This window comes from Bos javanicus, chromosome 12 (genome assembly GCF_032452875.1).
Source record: "Bos javanicus breed banteng chromosome 12, ARS-OSU_banteng_1.0, whole genome shotgun sequence".
Classification (NCBI taxonomy): domain Eukaryota; kingdom Metazoa; phylum Chordata; class Mammalia; order Artiodactyla; family Bovidae; genus Bos; species Bos javanicus.
This window is the reverse complement of record NC_083879.1, coordinates 36,628,162-36,645,133: the sequence shown is the minus strand read 5'-3', so window position 1 is coordinate 36,645,133 and position 16,972 is coordinate 36,628,162. Positions and strand designations below refer to the sequence as shown.

The following is a 16,972-nucleotide window of genomic DNA, read 5'->3' as shown; positions in this document are numbered from 1 at the left end:
CTAGAAAGTTTTCTTAATCTCTATTTAATTCTTAATGTTCCACTTGAGAGATCAGATTTTGAAGATTTGTATCGATTATTTTCTGTGGCAGCATGGCAGACAGTTAATATAGAGGCAGACCACCTGGGATGCAGTCCTAGTTCTTGTGCCCTAATCCTGAGTTTCCTCATTTGTGAGATGGAAATAATACCTGATTTTCTTATAGAATTGTAAAAGTCAAATCTGAATTATGTGTAAGTTCTCTCCAAGTTTTAAAATAAGTGTTATGGTTGACCCTTGATTATTTAGATGTGGATTAACTGGTTTGCAGGTTAACCATGATAAAAATACATATGTGAGTAATGAGTTGCTTCAGTCATGTCCGACTGTTTGCTCCTGTATAGACTGAGGCACGTCAGCCTCCTCTGTCCATGGGAGTCTCCAGGCAAGAATACTGGAGTGGGTTACCATTCCCTTCTGCAGGGGATCTTCCCAACCCAGGGATTGAACCTGCATCTCTTATGTCTCCTGCATTGGCAGGCCAGTTCTTTGCTACTAGTGCTACCAAGAATATATATAATAATGCATATTGTTTTTGTTGTTCAGTTGCTCAGCTGTGTCCGACTCTACAACCCCATGGACTGTAGCACACAAGGCTTCCCTGTCCTTCACCATCTCCAGGAGCTTGCTCAAACTTCTGTCCATTGAGTTGGTGATGCCATCCAACCATCTCGTCCTTTGTTGTCCCTTTTTCCTCCTGCATTTGGTCTTTCCCAGAAACAGGGCACGGTCTTTTCTAATGAGTCAGCTCTTCACATCAGTTGGCCAAAGTATTGGAGCTTCAGCATCAGTCCTTCCAATGAGTATTCAGGATTGATTTCCTTTAGGATTGACTGGTTGATCTTACAGTCCAAGGGACTCTCAAGAGTCTTCTTCAGCACCACAGTTCAAAAGCATCGGTCATTTGGCACTCAGGGCTTCCCTGGTGGGTCAGCTGGTAAAGAATCTGCCTGCAATGTGGGAGCCTGCCTGCAATGGTTCGATCCCTGGGTTTGGAAGATCCTCTGAAGAAGGGAAGGGCTACCCACTCCAGTATTCTGGCCTGGAGAATTCCATGGACTGTATAGTCCATGGGGTCACAAAGAGGCAGGACTGAGTGACTTTCACTTTCAGCACTCAGCCTTCTTTATGGTCCAGCTTTCACATACATATATAATAATATGTATATAAACATACAAATATGTGATTTGTGCAGGTTTAAATTACAGCAGACACATTACACACTAGAAGATATTTGTTTTGGAATTATGTACTTTATGAATCATGGCTTTTATTGTGGGAAATTCCTAGTCCCTCTCCCTTTTTTTGACAGTAGCTAGCGGCACCCCACTCCAGTACTCTTGCCTGGAGAATCCCATGGACGGAGGAACCTGGTAGGCTGTAGTCCATGGGGTCGCTAAGAGTCGGGCACGACTGAGCGACTTCACTTTCACTTTTCACTTTCATGCATTGGAGAAGGAAATGGCAACCCACTCCAGTATTCTTGCCTGGAGAATCCCAGGGACAGAGGAGCCTAGTGGGCTGCCGTCTATGGGGTCGCACAGAGTCGGACACAACTGAAGCGACTTAGCAACAGCAGCAGCAGCTCCATAGTTAAGACAAAGGGGAGCCTAGCTCCTGGTTGAAATACAATATCCCTGACAGATTGAGTCTTATGGTGGGTAAAGAGTGAATTAAGGGAAAAGAAAGAGACATTCCACTGTAACTGTCTCTGCTCATGTCTATCCTGTTCTGATATTAAAAAAACAGCAAGTTTATTAGAACAGTAACCTCTTGCCTTTTGTGGCAAATGACTTTGTGTTTAATGGTCTCTTAAAATACTAACATATTATTTTTAGTGTTTTCGTAACATCTAATCAAGTGTTTATATTGTATTTACAAATACTAGTTTTTTATTTTGAAATTTACATTTATGTGTGCTTTTTTATTGAAGTATACTTGGCTTTACAGTGCTGTTACAAATACTGGTTTTTGATTTTAGGATTGTAGCAAATCTATTTTGTATCATTTGACTAGTTCTGCCTCTCACTTTGGGAGACATGTGGTCTGTCCCATCCTACCCGCCTTTTCCCCTTTCTCCCTGTGCTATTATAAGCCACATAATTGACAGAGGACTGTATTCAGTCTTCAAATGCACTAAAGCTGGCCACTGTTTAAAGGAATCCTTCAAGAAACCTTCCTGAAATTGTTACCACTCTTTTATTAGTTTTTTTTTTTTTATATAATTTATTTTTGGCTGCACTGGGTCTTCCTTGCAGCTCGACAGCTCTCTAGTTAAGGCTCTGGCTTGCGGCCCCATGGACTCTCTAGTTGCAGCCCCATGGACTGTAGCCTGCCAGGCTCCTCTGTCCATGGGATTCTCCAGGCAAGAATACTGGAGTGGGTTGCCATTTACTTTTCCAGGATATCTTCCCTTTCCATGAATCGAACCTGGGTCTCCTGCCTTGCAGGCAAATTCTTTACCAACTGAGCTACAAGGGAAGCCTTAAGGCAAGTGCCCTTAGTTGTTCTGCAGCCTGTGGTATCTTAGTTCCGCAACCAGAGATGGAACTCAAGTCCCCTGCATTAGGAGGCAGATTCTTAACCAGTTGACCACCAGGAAAGTCCCTGTTAGTTTTTAAAGTTTACATTTTTGCTGGTATCTTGTATTTGGAAAAAGATAAGGGAAGAATCAAGTCTAAATTAGTGAAAAGTCTGAATTTATAGACTATTTCCGGATTGAAGTTTATTATTTTTAAATAATGTATATGCTCTAAAAAGTAATACCTATAGTCACATTAGACTTTTGTTGAAGGCCCAGGTGATGCTATTTCAAGCTTAAGCCTATAATGATTCCATTCAGAGTTAATGAGTATGCTTATGTTCTTATTTCTGAGTTTGAGTACATATGAATCAGTCTTTATCTTTCATAGTGGCATGGGTTTTTTAAATAACATCTCTGTTTTTGACTGATACTCTATACCATTCAGTTGCTCAGTCGTGTCCAACTCTTTGAGACCCCATGGACTGCAGCACGCCAGGTCTCCCTGTTCATCACCAACTCCTAGGGTTTACCTAAACTCAGGTCCGTCGAGTTGGTGATGCCATCCAACCATCTCATCCTCTGTCGTCCCCTTCTCTTCTTGCCTTCACTCTTTCCCAGCATCAAGGTCTTTTCCAGTGAGTCAGCTCTTCACATCAGGTGGCCATTGTATCGGAGTTTCAGCTTCAACATCAGTCCTTCCAATTAACACTCAGGACTGATCTCCTTTAGGATGGACTGGTTGGATCTCCTCGCAGTCCAAGGGACTCAAAAGTTTGCTCCAACACCACAGTTCAAAAGCATCAATTGTTCGGCGCTCAGCTTTCATTATATTCCAACTCTCACATACATACATGACTACTGGAAATACCGTAGCCCTGACTAGACGGACCTTTGTTGGCAAAGTAATGTCTCTGCTTTTTAATGTGCTGTCTAGGTTGGTCATAACTTTTCTATCAAGGAGTAAGCGTCTTTTAATTTCATGGCTGCAGTGATTTTGGAGCCCCAAAAAATGAAGTGATAGGACTGGACGCCATGATCTTAGTTTTCTGAATGCTGAGCTTTAAGCCAACTTTTTGACTCTCTCCTCTTTCACTTCATCAAGAGACTCTTTAGTTCTTCACTTTCTGCCATAAGGGTGGTGTCATCTGCATATCTGAGGTTATTGATATTTCTCCCTGCAATCTTGATTCCAGCTTGTGCTTCCTCTAGCCCAGCATTTCTCATGATATACTCTGCATATAAGTTAAATAAGCAGGGTGACAATATACAGCCTTGACGTACTCCTTTTCCTATTTGGAACCAGTCTGTTGTTCCATTTCCAGTTCTAACTGTTGCTTCCTGACCTGCATACAGATTTCTCAGGAGGCAGGTCAGGTGGTCTGGTATTCCCATCTCTTGAACTGTTTTCCACAGTTTGTGGTGATCCACACAGTCAAAGGCTTTGGCATAGTCAGTAAAACAGAAATAGATGTTTTTCTGGAACTCTCTTGCTTTTTTGATGATCCAGTGGATGTTGGCAATTTGATCTCTGGTTCCTCTGCCCTTTCTAAAACCAGCTTGAACATCTGGAAGTTCATGGTTCACATACTGCTGAAGCCTGGCTTGGAGAATTTTGAGCTTTACTTTGCTAGAATGTGAGATGAGTGCCATTGTGCAGTAGTTTGAGCATTCTTTGGCATTGCCTTTCTTTGGGATTGGAATGAAAACTGACCTTTTCCAGTCCTGTGGCCACTACTGAGTTTTCCAAATTTGCTGGCATATTGAGTGCAGCGCTTTCACAGCATCATCTTTCAGGATTTGAAATAGCTCAGCTGGAATTCTATCACCTCCACTAGCTTTGTTCGAAGTGAAGCATTCTAAGGCCCACTTGACTTCACATTCCAGGATGTCTGGCTCTAGGTCAGTGATCACACACCATTGTGATTATCTGGATTGTGAAGATCTTTTTGTACAGTTCTTCTGTGTATTCTTGCCACCTCTTCTTAACATCTTCTGCTCCTGTTAGGTCCCTACTGTTTCTGTCCTTTATTGAGCCCATTTTTGCATGAAATGTTCCCTTGGTATCTCTCATTTTCTTGAAGAGATCTCTAGTCTTTCCCATTCTATTGTTTTCCTCTATTTCTTTGCACTGATCACTGAGGAAGGCTTTCTTATCTCTCCTTGCTGCTTTGGAACTCTGCATTCAAATAGGTGTATCATTCCTTTTCTCCTTTGCTTTTGGCTTCTCTTTTCACAGCTATTTGTAAGGCGTCCTTAGACAGCCATTTTGTATTTGTGCATTTCGTTTTCTTGGAGATGGTCTTGATCCCGTCTCCCGTACAATGTCATGAACCTCCGTCCATAGTTCATCAGGCACTCTGTTTATCAGATCTAGTTCCTTAAATCTGTTTATCACTTCCACTGTATAATCATAAAGGGATTTGATTTAGGTCATACCTGAATGGTTTAGTGGTTTTCCCTACTTTCTTCAATTTAAGTCTGACTTTGGCAATAAGGATTTCATGATCTGAGCCACAGTCAGCTCCCGGTCTTGGTTTTGCTGACTGTATAGAGCTTCTCCATCTTTTGCTGCAAAGAATATAATGAATCTGATTTCAGTGTTGACCATATGGTGATGTCCATGTGCAGAGTCTTGTCTTGTGTTGTTGGAAGAGGGTGTTTTCTATGACCAGTGTGTTCTCTTGGGAAAACTATTAGCCTTTGCCCTGCTTCATTCTGTACTCCAAGGCCAAATTTGCCTGTTACTCCAGGTGTTTCTTGACTTCCTACTTTTGCATTCCAGTCCTATTAATGGTTAATAATAACCATTCTATAGTTATATACAGCAATATGACAGGTTTTGTTTAAGAATGTGACCATACTTAGATTCCATTACAGAAATACTGGCATTTTATTGATCATTTGGACTAAAGATCATAAGTCTAAAAATATATTGGGCCATGAGAAAATGACAAATTAACCCATCATAGGTGATTAATATATATTAAAATCACATGTGGATTGGAATAACCTACAAATTGAAAATGTAAACTAGAAGAGACTATAGGTAATTGTTTAATCTTGGGTGGAGAAGCCTTGTTATTCATCACTGAAGTCAGAACCCACAGAAGAAAGTGAAAGTCACTCAGTCAGGTAGGACTCTTTGCAACCCCATGGACTGTACAGTCCATGGTATTCTCCAGGCCAGAATACTGAAGTGGGTAGCTGTTTCCTTCTTCAGAGTATTTTCCCAACCCAGGGATGGAACCCAAGTCTCCCACAATGCAGGCGGATTCTTTACCAGCTGAGCCACCAGGGAAGTCAGAAGCCACAGAGAAAATGCTGTCTAAATTTGCCCACTATTTTTCTGTTACACGTAGCAGAAAACAAACAAGCAAAAATACCACCATAAATAAAACTTAAGCAACAAGCTATTCTGGAGTAGGGGGAATAAAATCTTTATTGTATATATCAGAAGTTAAGACTCTCACAATTTTAACTGAAATCTTTTAAATCAGTTTTATTTAATATTTTCTTAAATTTTCTGGGTGAAATGTCCTGTATCCAATCTGTTGGTAGTAACAATAACCTCTTACTATGAAATGCCAGGCCAATGGGGCGTAAATGAGGAGGTGGATAGAAATTAAGATTTTAGCCCTGATTTTTAGGGGGTGCTCTTAAAAATATTTGATGCAATCTGGTTTTTTTTTTTTTTTAAGTAACACTTTTCCTTTATTATCTAATAATAGATAACTGTCTTTGGTACATTATACTTAAAAGCTTGCCAGAACATCCTCTTCCCCACCAAACATTAACCCCACTTTAACATTTAGTAGTCTGCTACATTCCTTCCAGCATTAACCTATTGTCATAAATGTCTCCTACATAATTTTTAATGGGTGTACAATAAACCATGGTACATCAATGCTATAATATAATCTCTTTATGATAAACACTAGGTGGCTTCAGATTTTTTCACTAGGGTTTTGCACAATTCCTCAAACTCACTCCCACCAAAAAAAAAGTTCCACCAGCAGGTTCTGTTAATTATTATGTCTAAAAAAATCTATGTTTGTATTTGTCATATTTTTTTAATGTTTGGCAGTTTAATGGACAAAAAATGGGTATCTGTTTTAAATTGAAATTCCCTGAATACTAGTGAAATTGATCAATCTTTCATGTTAACTTCTCAGCTCTTTATGGAAAATCTTTAAGAGATCCTTCCAGGTCCTTTCCATATTTTCCTTTTGAATTATCTTTTTCTTAAATTGTAAGACTACTTCATGTGATAGAGATATTAACACTTTGTTCTTTGTGTTTTAACTCTTTTCTCCCAGTTTTTCACATTTAATTTTTTTATATTTAACCATTCAGAAATGTTTCCTTTTTCATTTGTTTTATCCCCCTCCTTCATGGCTTCTAAGTTTTCTTTGATTAGTCAAAACTTTCATCTCAGAGGTATACATTATTTTATTTTTTTAATACATTTATCTTTTATTTTTTAGGAAGGTCCCTATTAGGTCCCTTTCTAATATATTTTATATGATGTAAGGTGGTTATGTAACTTTCTTCTTCAGAATGATTAGCTGATCCATACCATTTATTGGATTATCTTTTTTTTTTTTTTTAAAGGTCTTAGTTTATTCTCTCTCATGAAAAATCTGCAGTCACCACAGATACAGTCACTACAGAATCTTTACTGCTTCTTGCCAGGACCAGCATTGGCCTTTGCATTCCCCCTGACTTTTTTCATTCTATTCTTGCATTCCTTTTGCTGTTTTCTTGAGGTCTTTTTCTTCTCATCTAGGCTGTGTCTTAGAAGCCTGTGTTTGGGCTCATTCTTTGTGTAATCCAAGGATTCATAAACCATGCCAAAGCCAGTTGTCTTGCCACTACCAAAATAGATTCTGAATCCAAATACAAAAATGACATCTGGTCTTGTACATTTTGGCTAGTTTTTCCTGAATTTCTGTTCTGGTTACTGTTGCCTTCCCAAAGTAAAGAACCTAGATTACCATTTATTTCCACTGAAGTAGTCGGTTGGTCATGAATTTCCTGGTCTGTTACTGTGTCATTCATGATGGCACCTATCTTCAGGCAGCCAGAGAGTTAAAGAGCTTTTTTGTCTATTTAATTGAAATCCAAAATCACTGCAGATGATGATTGCAGCCATGAAATTAAAAGACGCTTACTGGAAGAAAAGTTACGACCAACCTAGACAGCATATTAAAAAGCAGAGACATTACTTTGCCAACAAAGGTCTGTCTAGTCAGGGCTGCAGTTTTCCAGTAGTCAGGTATGGATGTGAGAGTTGGACTCTAAAGAAAGCTGAGTGCCAAAGAATTGATGCTTTTGAACTGTGGTGGTGGAGTAAACTCTTGAGAGTCCCTTGGACTGTGAGGAGATCCAGCCAGTCCATCCTAAAGGAGATCAGTCCTGAGTGTTCATTGGAAGGACTGATGTTGAAGCTGAAACTCCAGTACTATGGCCACCTGATGTGAAGAGCTGACTCATTGGAAAAGACCCTGATGCTGGGAAAGATTGAAGGCAGAAGGAGAAGGGGAACTCAGAGGATAAGATTGTTGGATGGCATCGCCGACTCAATGGACATGAGTTTGGGTAAACCTCAGGAATTGGTGATGGACAGGGAGGTGTGGCGTGCTGCAGTCCATGGGGTCTCAAAGAGTTGGACATGACTGAGCGAATGAACTGAAAATATTTTAGTTCTGTTTATTTTATTTATTTATTTTTAGTTCTATTTAGTTGATAGTTGCCAAATTACTGATTTCCTCAAAAATTAAAATAGGATATAAATGTCACTTAAGTATGTTTTTCTTTGACTTAAAGATGATGTAAGGATCTTTTCATTTTTCTATGAATAGCACACTAGTTTTTTTGAATTCTGTATAAACAATTTACTGAATGATTTTTTGGTTTTTTGTTTTTAATCTTTTGTCCTAAGGTTGCTACAACTATAAGTACAAAACAAGAATACTGCCCAATAGATGGATATATTAAAGAAGATTCTTTTATGGAAAAATTGCCGCCTAAAAAGTATGGTCCATGTGCACTTATTTTAGTATTTAAAATTCATTGTATTTCTGAAAGTTATTTTAGAGTTATTGATAAAAGGTCATTCTTATATCCGTATCTCTAACCCATTGTTTACAGAATGCTCTTTAAGTTTATAATTTGTCTGAGCTGTTAATGAAGTGGAGAATCCAACTCCTAAAGAAGCAGCATTAGTATGTACTCATTTAAAGTGAGGGGAAACAATTCACAATTACCATTTCTTCACCCTACTTAATTCTTTAAGTCTCTTTTGCATACCTCAGCTCTTCCAGATTATTTGCTGCTCTGTGGTTCTTCATGGCCTAGCCAATAAAATCCAAAATCCTTTAGGCTAGCATTCCTGACTTTTCACATGACTGCTGCAGGTCCTCTGTCCAGGTTTAAATGGGTGCTTAGAAACCAACAGAACAGTTATTTATTTAGAAAATAAAATGACTTAGCTAAAGTCTACTTACTGCTTATTGATAGAGCCAGAGGTAGAACTCAGGCTTACTGAATGCCAGTACTGCTCCCACCTCCTCTATTTGTATTCCATCAATCACTTCCTCCGTAACCTCTGAGTGGAATGATTAGAATAAATCTTTAGGAATCTTTGTGGCTGCATGAGAGTCAGTGGCCATAACAATTGGGACATCTTCAGGAATCTAGCAGTTGACTTACCAGGTGAGGGAGGCTGACTTTTTTTTAAAGAGTGCTAAGGATTATGCACCCACTTCAGAGGAGGGAGCCCTTGCTCAGCTCTAGCCAGTTTCTGCTATGTGTTAAGATATCCCAGTGGTGCCAGGTTATCCTTCTCAAGACAAAACAGAAATCTGGAATTTCTTTGTGAAGCTTTCTTGTTTTTTAAACATGAAAGCCAAATCTGATTGTAGTTTTGTCTAGATGGCATGTAGTGTCAAATATGGTTGCAAAGTGAAATTTTACTTTCATAAGTAGATGAATCTGTTTTAGGTATCCCAGTTTTTTCCAAATTGCCAGTTTTCAAATTAGTTCTCCATGTCAAGTATACTTAGGTTAAAAACTCTTATTTCCTAATTTCAGTAGAGTTTGGTTTAAATAGTGATATGCTTTAAAATAGAAGTGTTCCTTGATACATGATGCATTGCCTTCCTGGTTTTTCTTTAGTATTTTGAAACAGGAATTGAATGATGGACTCCTTATGGCTAATGCATTCACATGTTTTCAAGAACATGGATGTCCACTTTTTAAGTAATCAAATGTTTAAAAATTACTTTGTGTATCATTTCTTCCTACGAGACTAATCATCATAGTTTCTTCTATAAGCTGTTTTAGGCTATGATTAACTTATTCTTGCCAGCCAACATAGGGATATAAAGATAAAAAATAGGCAAAAACTCTGTCATCTATGGACAAGAAATGCAGCTTGCTTTTCATTTGAAATTACCTAGTAAATTTAGTACCTCATTAGCCAGGCCTGTAAGTACATTTTTTAATAGCTGGCATTTGTTTGTATACTTACTTGCTTTAATTGAGCTTAAGACAGTTGAGTGATTATCAACATCTCTACCAAAAAAAATCAGGGAAGGAGAAAGGATTAAGAAATTAAAGCACAATTTATACTATAAGCTATTATTTTCAGGCATTGGTTAAGAAGTTGAATTCTTGGTTAAAGTTAGCTTTTATATGAAAACATGTCTAGTCATGATTTTCCTCTCTTTGCTTTTCACAGATAATTGAGAACTCATTGTAAATGTCCTTATAAGTCATCATAAGAATTATTTTTAATAGAGGGTAAAAATCAAAATAGAAGATTAAAACCATTATGTTAATGTTGATACTTAAAATAATGTACTTGACATTTTCCAGGATGAGGAATTGTTCTCAGGACTTTGAAAAGACTGCTCATCAACAAACTATTAGTTTAGAACATTCAGCCTCCACACCCAGGACTGTTTTGAACCCATCAGCTGTAATACAGGTATGAAAAATGTAATTCATGAAGTGAGATAAGGCCAAACATTTTTACTTTTCTCTAGTAGCTTGACTTTCCTGTGCTCTCAAGGGTCCTATAATTCAGATTCTTTTGGGAAGTTTAAAGGTAAACCTTCACTCCTTGCTTCAGTCTCTTTATTTTATTCTAAACTACGCCTCAACAATTGTTTTCTTTCCAAGTCAACATATTCTGCCTTTGATCAGCTGTTAGTGCTCTTGATATTGAGATTTTATTTATTTAGATATTTAGATTGAATTCAGATTTTATGAAACTTGTATAAGATACAAGTTTCCAAATTCTGAGTATAATTTTCCAGTTATTTTTAATGGCAGCTAAAAGACCTAGTGGCACTTACTGATGATGATGTAATTCTTGTTGGAAGACTGAATTTTATCAGTTACGGCTTTTGATAACTTTAAATAATATATTCTTTTAATTGAAGGTTAGAAACAGAACAAATTCCAAAGTGCTATTGAGTAGAATATTGTCGTTTTGTTAAGGAGATTATTGGTGGGCTGGGGGAGGAAAGAGCGCTGTCTTCCGTGTTTAAATCTTTTTTTTCCCCATAAGAATTTTCTTTTGTTTTTATCAAGGAATTTCTGTACGTTAATTTTAGTTTTGTTTTTTTTTTTCTTTTCTGGCCATGCCACCCGGCATACAGAATCTTAGTTCTCAACCAGGGACCAAACCCTCACCCCCTGCATTGGTAGCATGGACTCCCAACCACTGGACCAGCACGGAAGTCCCCAGTGTTTAAATATTAACATAGCCTGATTATAATCTTCATTTTCTTAAAAACTGTTACTGTTTACATGTATTATTTATGATCATGATTATTATTTTCAGGTAGTTTTGAGTTGCAAAATGGTTATAGGATATAATCCCATTTTTTCAGAAAGATACCTAAAAAAAAAAAAGTCTGGAATACTATCAGCAGAACTCTAAAATGTTCATTGTTGCATGTTTTCAGATTGCTGTAATGGATCTAGGTTGCTTTTGTAAACAAAATGGTAGCTTGATGTTTTTGCAACTGTTACAGTCTATCTAAGCATCTGTTTTTATATTTTGTATTTGTATGTGATTCCTCTCTCCCTTCTTAGGAAAGTAAAACTGTGGAAGAGATTGATGAAGCATTGAAGATAGCAGGCCAAAATTTTGAACAACTAAGTATTGCTGTAAAAGTAAGCTTTCTGTATGATCCTAAATGTATGCTGTATCCTAAATTAAGACATGTTCCCTTTTGATGTATATCACTGAAGGTAGTAGAGCTTAGCATGATAGATAGAGCTTACATATGATAATCCAGTGAGAGAGAAACATAAAAAAGAATGGAAAACTCATGCCCTCCTAGAAGTAGCTTCATACCATTTGTGTTGGCAGCCTGCTGAAATTGAAGCTCTGTTTGCTGTGAGCTGAATTTTTTGTCTTGGAAGCATTGCAGATCACTATTCTGATACTGCTCATTATTTGGCTGTATACTGTTATACAGAGTTTTAGGTTCTTTTCTTTCTTGGCCCATCAACCCAAGAGAGAGACTTCCCTCATTTATTGACAAAGAACAAGCTCCTTGCACCTACCAACAGCAAATTCACCAAGGCATTCAAAAGATTGTAGCTAACATAGAATTTAAGAGTTCAACATATGTATTTGCAGAATACATTTACTACATCTCATATCCCCCTAATTTTTAGCCAATTTTGGCATCAAATCTAAGTCCAAAATCTCATCTAAGTATCTCCTAAATCAGGTATGGGTGAGATTCAGGGTATGACTCGTGCTGGGGCAAAATTCCTCTCCAGCTGTGAATGTGTGAAACTAGTAAATTATCTACTTCTAAAATATTAATGCATTTGTTGAGCAGGCATAGGATAGACATTACCGTTTCAAAAAGGAAAGATTAAAAGAAAAAAAAGGTCACAGATCTCAAGCGATGAGTCTTTGTTTAAAATACAAGGAAATTTGTGGAATAGCTAACATTTTAATTAAAATATGTGTGTGCGCATATATATATATATATATATATATATATATATATATATATATATATAGGGTTTTTTTGTCCTTAGTGTGTGGCATGCAGGATCTTAGTCCCCTGACCAGGGATCGAACCCATGCCCCCATGCATTGGGAGTGCAGAATCTTAACCACTGGACCACCAGTGAAGCCCCTAATGTTATATTTTAAGTTTTTATAAATTTAAGGAATCCTGCCAGAGAGAAACTTAGCTATCCAAAATGATCCATTTCCTGTACTGAGTAAAAGTGATGAGAAGTTCAGAAAACTTAGTGGGTTTTCTAGTCCTTTTTGCTAATTTTATCAGTACAAAGTACTAACAAAGATGTCATCTTGCTGACAAGAACAAAGATTTAAAGTTTAACCATGTGATTTTTCCCATTTTTATCATCTGATCTCTTCTGTTGTTATTTTGAAGAGTCCAAAAAGTACCTTTTACTTTTCAAAATTATGTTGAATAGCACAATTCCCACAAAATAAAAATACCAAATTAGGTCTTTGTATTATCTTTTTCCCAGATGCTTGAACACATGCACAGTCAAACAAAAGAGGAGACGGTCTGTCTTAAAGAGGTTCTAGAGAAGCAGTTTGATCAGCTTTACACTTCTCTTGATTCCAGGTAATAAATTAAAATACAGACTCAGTGCAACTGAAGCTTTTAATATCAACTTGTCATTTTATTTCTCTGCATAGATTGAAAAAAATTAGTAGATTTTAAACAAGTTTAGAAGGTAATGGGTGGTTCCCTTACAGGCTGATGTTTACAGCTTCGAAATGAAGAAAATTTATTTATTTAGGCTATTTGCCTTCTGTTCCCAAAGCTGTTAAATAATTTCTTTCTTAAAGCAGTTAGCACAGAGAAATGCTGTCTATTTCTGAATCCTATTGTAGAATTCAGCATACTTGGGAAAATGCAAACATACATTTTCATGTACATAATGCCATCATTTTTTTATGTGTTTATTTGCATCAAGAGCAAATAATAATGATTTTTTGAAACACATACCATACTGTTACATATCCATCCTTTTTAAAAATGTTGATATATATGATCTCAAGTAATCTTTAATCACATTTTGCATTTTAAGAGACAGACTCATAGAAGTTGTGATAAATTGGTATTTAGAAATGGTGCTTGTCTATTTGACTCTTGTTTCTTTTTTTAATTTCTAACTGGAATGCCCAGAACACAGGTTCATCACTCTGAATGAATCAGTTGATATTCTTTATTCCTTGATATTTATGGTATCTCACATTTGGTTTTTATAGTATCTAAGATATAGGTCAGTTCAGTTCAGTTGCTAAGTCGTATCCAACTCTTTGTGACCCCGTGGACTGCAGCACACCAGCCTTCCCTTGTCCATCACCAACTCTTGGAGTTTGCTGAAGCTCATGTCCATCGAGTCAGTGATACCATCCAGCCATTTCATCCTCTGTTGTCCTGTTCTCCTCCTGCCTTCAATCTTTCCCAGCATCAGGGTCTTTTCCAATGAGTCAGTTCTTCGCATCAGGTGGCCAAAGTGGAGTTTAAAGGTGATAAGTCATGTGCATGCATTTTAAATGTTTTTAATAGTGGTAAATGTACATCATAAAGTTTACCTTTGTAACTGTTTAAGAGTGTACAGTTTAGTGGTGGGGGGAGGGATGAATCAGAACATACAGTGTGATGATACAGATGATACATATGAATACATATGAATACATACAGATGATACAGATGAATACATACATACAGATGATACAGATGAATCATCTCAAACAGTGTATAAGATGAACATACACTATTATATATAAGATAAATAAGAAACTACTGTATAGTACAGAGAAATGTATTCAGTATTCTGTGATAACCTATATGAGAAAAGAATCTAAAAAAAAGATTATATGTATAACTGAATCACTTGGCTGTATACCTGAAACTAATATTAATATTAGTTTAGTATTATTAACTAATATTAATATAACATTGAAAATCAAATATAGTCCAATAAAATTGAAATTTAAAAATGTATAGTTTAGTGGCATACAATAATTTTATGTTTAACTTTTTAAGGACTACCAAATTGTGTTCTGTGGTGGCCACACACGTTACTTTTCCACCAGCAGTGCTCAAAGGTTCCAGTTTCTCCACATCCTCACCAACATTTTATTTTTTTTTTGAAAAGAATAACCATTTTGAGGATGTGAAGTGGTATCTCATTTTGGATTTGATTTACATTTCCATGATAGCTAGTATTATGGAGCACATCTTTTCATGTGCTTATTAGTTGACCATTTATGTATTTTCTCTGGAGAAATAGTATTCCAGTCCTTTGCCCATTTTTGTAGTGTTTATTTTGTTATTGATGGGGTAGGAGTTCTTTATACATTATGGATATCAGTCCTTTATGAGATGTATTGTTTTCATATATTTTCTCTTCCTGTGGCTTGCCTTTTGTTTGTGGTTTAAAATTTTTTTATTGAAATACAGTATTAGTTTGAATTTGAATTACATTTGAATTACAGTATTAGTTTCAGGTATACAGCAGAGTGATTCAGTTATACATATTCTTTTTCATTATAGGTTATTACAAGATATTGCATATAATTCCCTGTGCTGTACAGTATGTCCTTGTTTTTTATCTACTTTGTATATACTAGTGTGTATATGTTAATCCAAAATGCTTAATTTGTCTCTTCTACCCTTAAATGTCTGTGGGTCTGTTTCTGACTTGTAAGTAAGTTCATTTATATTCCACATAAAAGTGATGTATGACACTTGTCTTTCTTTGTCTGACTTTAGTAAGTATAATATTCTCTAGGTCCATCCATGTTGCTGCAAATGGCATTGATTCATACTTTTTTATGGCTGAGTCATATTCCATCATGTACATATATCACATCTTTTTTATCCATTTAAGTTATTTCCTTGTCTTGGCTAATGTAAATATTGCTACTTTGAGTACTTTGAACATTGAAGTGCATGTATTGAGTTTTAGAGTTTTCATCTTTTCTGGATATGTGCCCGGAAATTGGATTGCTGGATCGTATGGTTACTGTTTTTAGTTTTTTATAGAACCTTCATACTGTTCTCCATAGTGAATGCACCAAGTTTCCATTCCCACTGACAGTATAGGAGGGCTCCCTTTTCTCCACACACTGTCTAGCATTTATTTGTAGACTTTTTGATGATGACCATTCTTATTTGTGGGAAGTGGGATACGTCATTGTAGTTTTGATTTCCATTTTTCTTTTTTTTTTTTTTTTTTGAGAATTCAGGACATTTATTTTTTGCACAGGGTTTTATCTACTGTAAACACACACATACATAAAACAAATCCACAAAGCAATGGTGTGTTATAGGTAGAGAGAGACACACTTAAGCATATTTAACATGCCTACAGACAACTTTTTTTTTTCCTTTTTTTTTTTTTTTAGGCAACAAAATATTTTTTCAGTCCTTGACACCTTCTCACACTCACCTAGCACCACAGATGCAAGGACTTACAGTAAACGTGTTTTTTCTAATAATTTGTGATGTTGGATATCTTTTCATGTGCCTGTTGACCATCTGAGTAATGGTCTTCTTTGGAGAAATGTCAGTTTAGGTCTTTTGCCCATTTTTTAATTTTTTGAGCTGTATAAGCTGTTTGTATGCTTTAGAAATTAAGCCTTTGTTGGTCACATAGTTTGCAAATATTTTCTTCAAGTCCGTAGGTTGTTGTTATTGTTGAACTAAATTATTTAGCTGTGCCAGGTCTTAGTTGTGGCATGTGGGATCTAGTTCCCCAACCAGAGATTGAACTCAGGTCTCCTGCATTTGGAGTCTTAGCCTTGGACCACCAGGCAAATCCCTCCTTTTCACTCTCTTGATAGCATTCTTTGATCCAAACATGTTTTTAATTTGTGAAGTCCAATTTATCTATTTTCTCTTTTGTTTCTATTTTTCTAGAATTTTCTAAAATTCTATCTATTTTTCTCTGTGTTTTGGTGTCATATCCAAGAAATTGTTGCCAAATCTTCAATCATGAAACTTTCTCCAACTGTGTTTTCTTCTAAGAGTTTTACAGTTTTAGCTTTTACATATAGATCTTTGAGGCATTTTAAGCCAATTTTTTTATATAGTGTAAAGGAAGGGTCCAGCTTCATTCTTTACCATACGGACATCCAGTTTTCCCAGCACCATTTGTTGGAAAGATGGGTCTTTTCTCCATTGAATGGTCTTGAGACTCTTGTCAAAACTCAGTGACCATGTTTGTGAAGATTTATTTCTGGGCTCTCTATTCTCTTCCATTGGTCCATCTGTCTGTTCTTGTGGCAGTAGGACAGTGTTTTAATTACTGTGGCTTTGTAGCAAATTTTGAAATCAGGATGTGTAAGCTCTACAACTTTGTTCTTTCTCAAGATTGTTT

At 36.6% G+C, this 16,972-nt stretch overlaps 1 protein-coding gene and 1 pseudogene across 3 annotated transcripts in view; one reads left to right on the top strand and one right to left on the bottom strand.

Moving 5' to 3' along the window:
• The window catches only part of RNF17 (ring finger protein 17), a 110,776-nt gene that overhangs the window by 4,091 nt on the left and 89,713 nt on the right, over positions 1 to 16,972 (top strand). For 2 of the 3 annotated variants that reach the window (XM_061435025.1, XM_061435026.1), the window contains 4 exons: positions 8,505 to 8,596; positions 10,442 to 10,553; positions 11,669 to 11,749; positions 13,100 to 13,200. In XM_061435025.1, the coding sequence (XP_061291009.1) occupies positions 8,505 to 8,596; positions 10,442 to 10,553; positions 11,669 to 11,749; positions 13,100 to 13,200 (386 nt within the window). Of the gene's footprint in view, positions 1 to 8,504; positions 8,597 to 10,441; positions 10,554 to 11,668; positions 11,750 to 13,099; positions 13,201 to 13,942; positions 14,115 to 16,972 lie in introns of those variants that run through there. The other variant, XM_061435027.1, reaches the window with a different exon arrangement.
• Positions 7,101 to 7,621, bottom strand: LOC133258448 (small ribosomal subunit protein eS24-like; annotated as a pseudogene).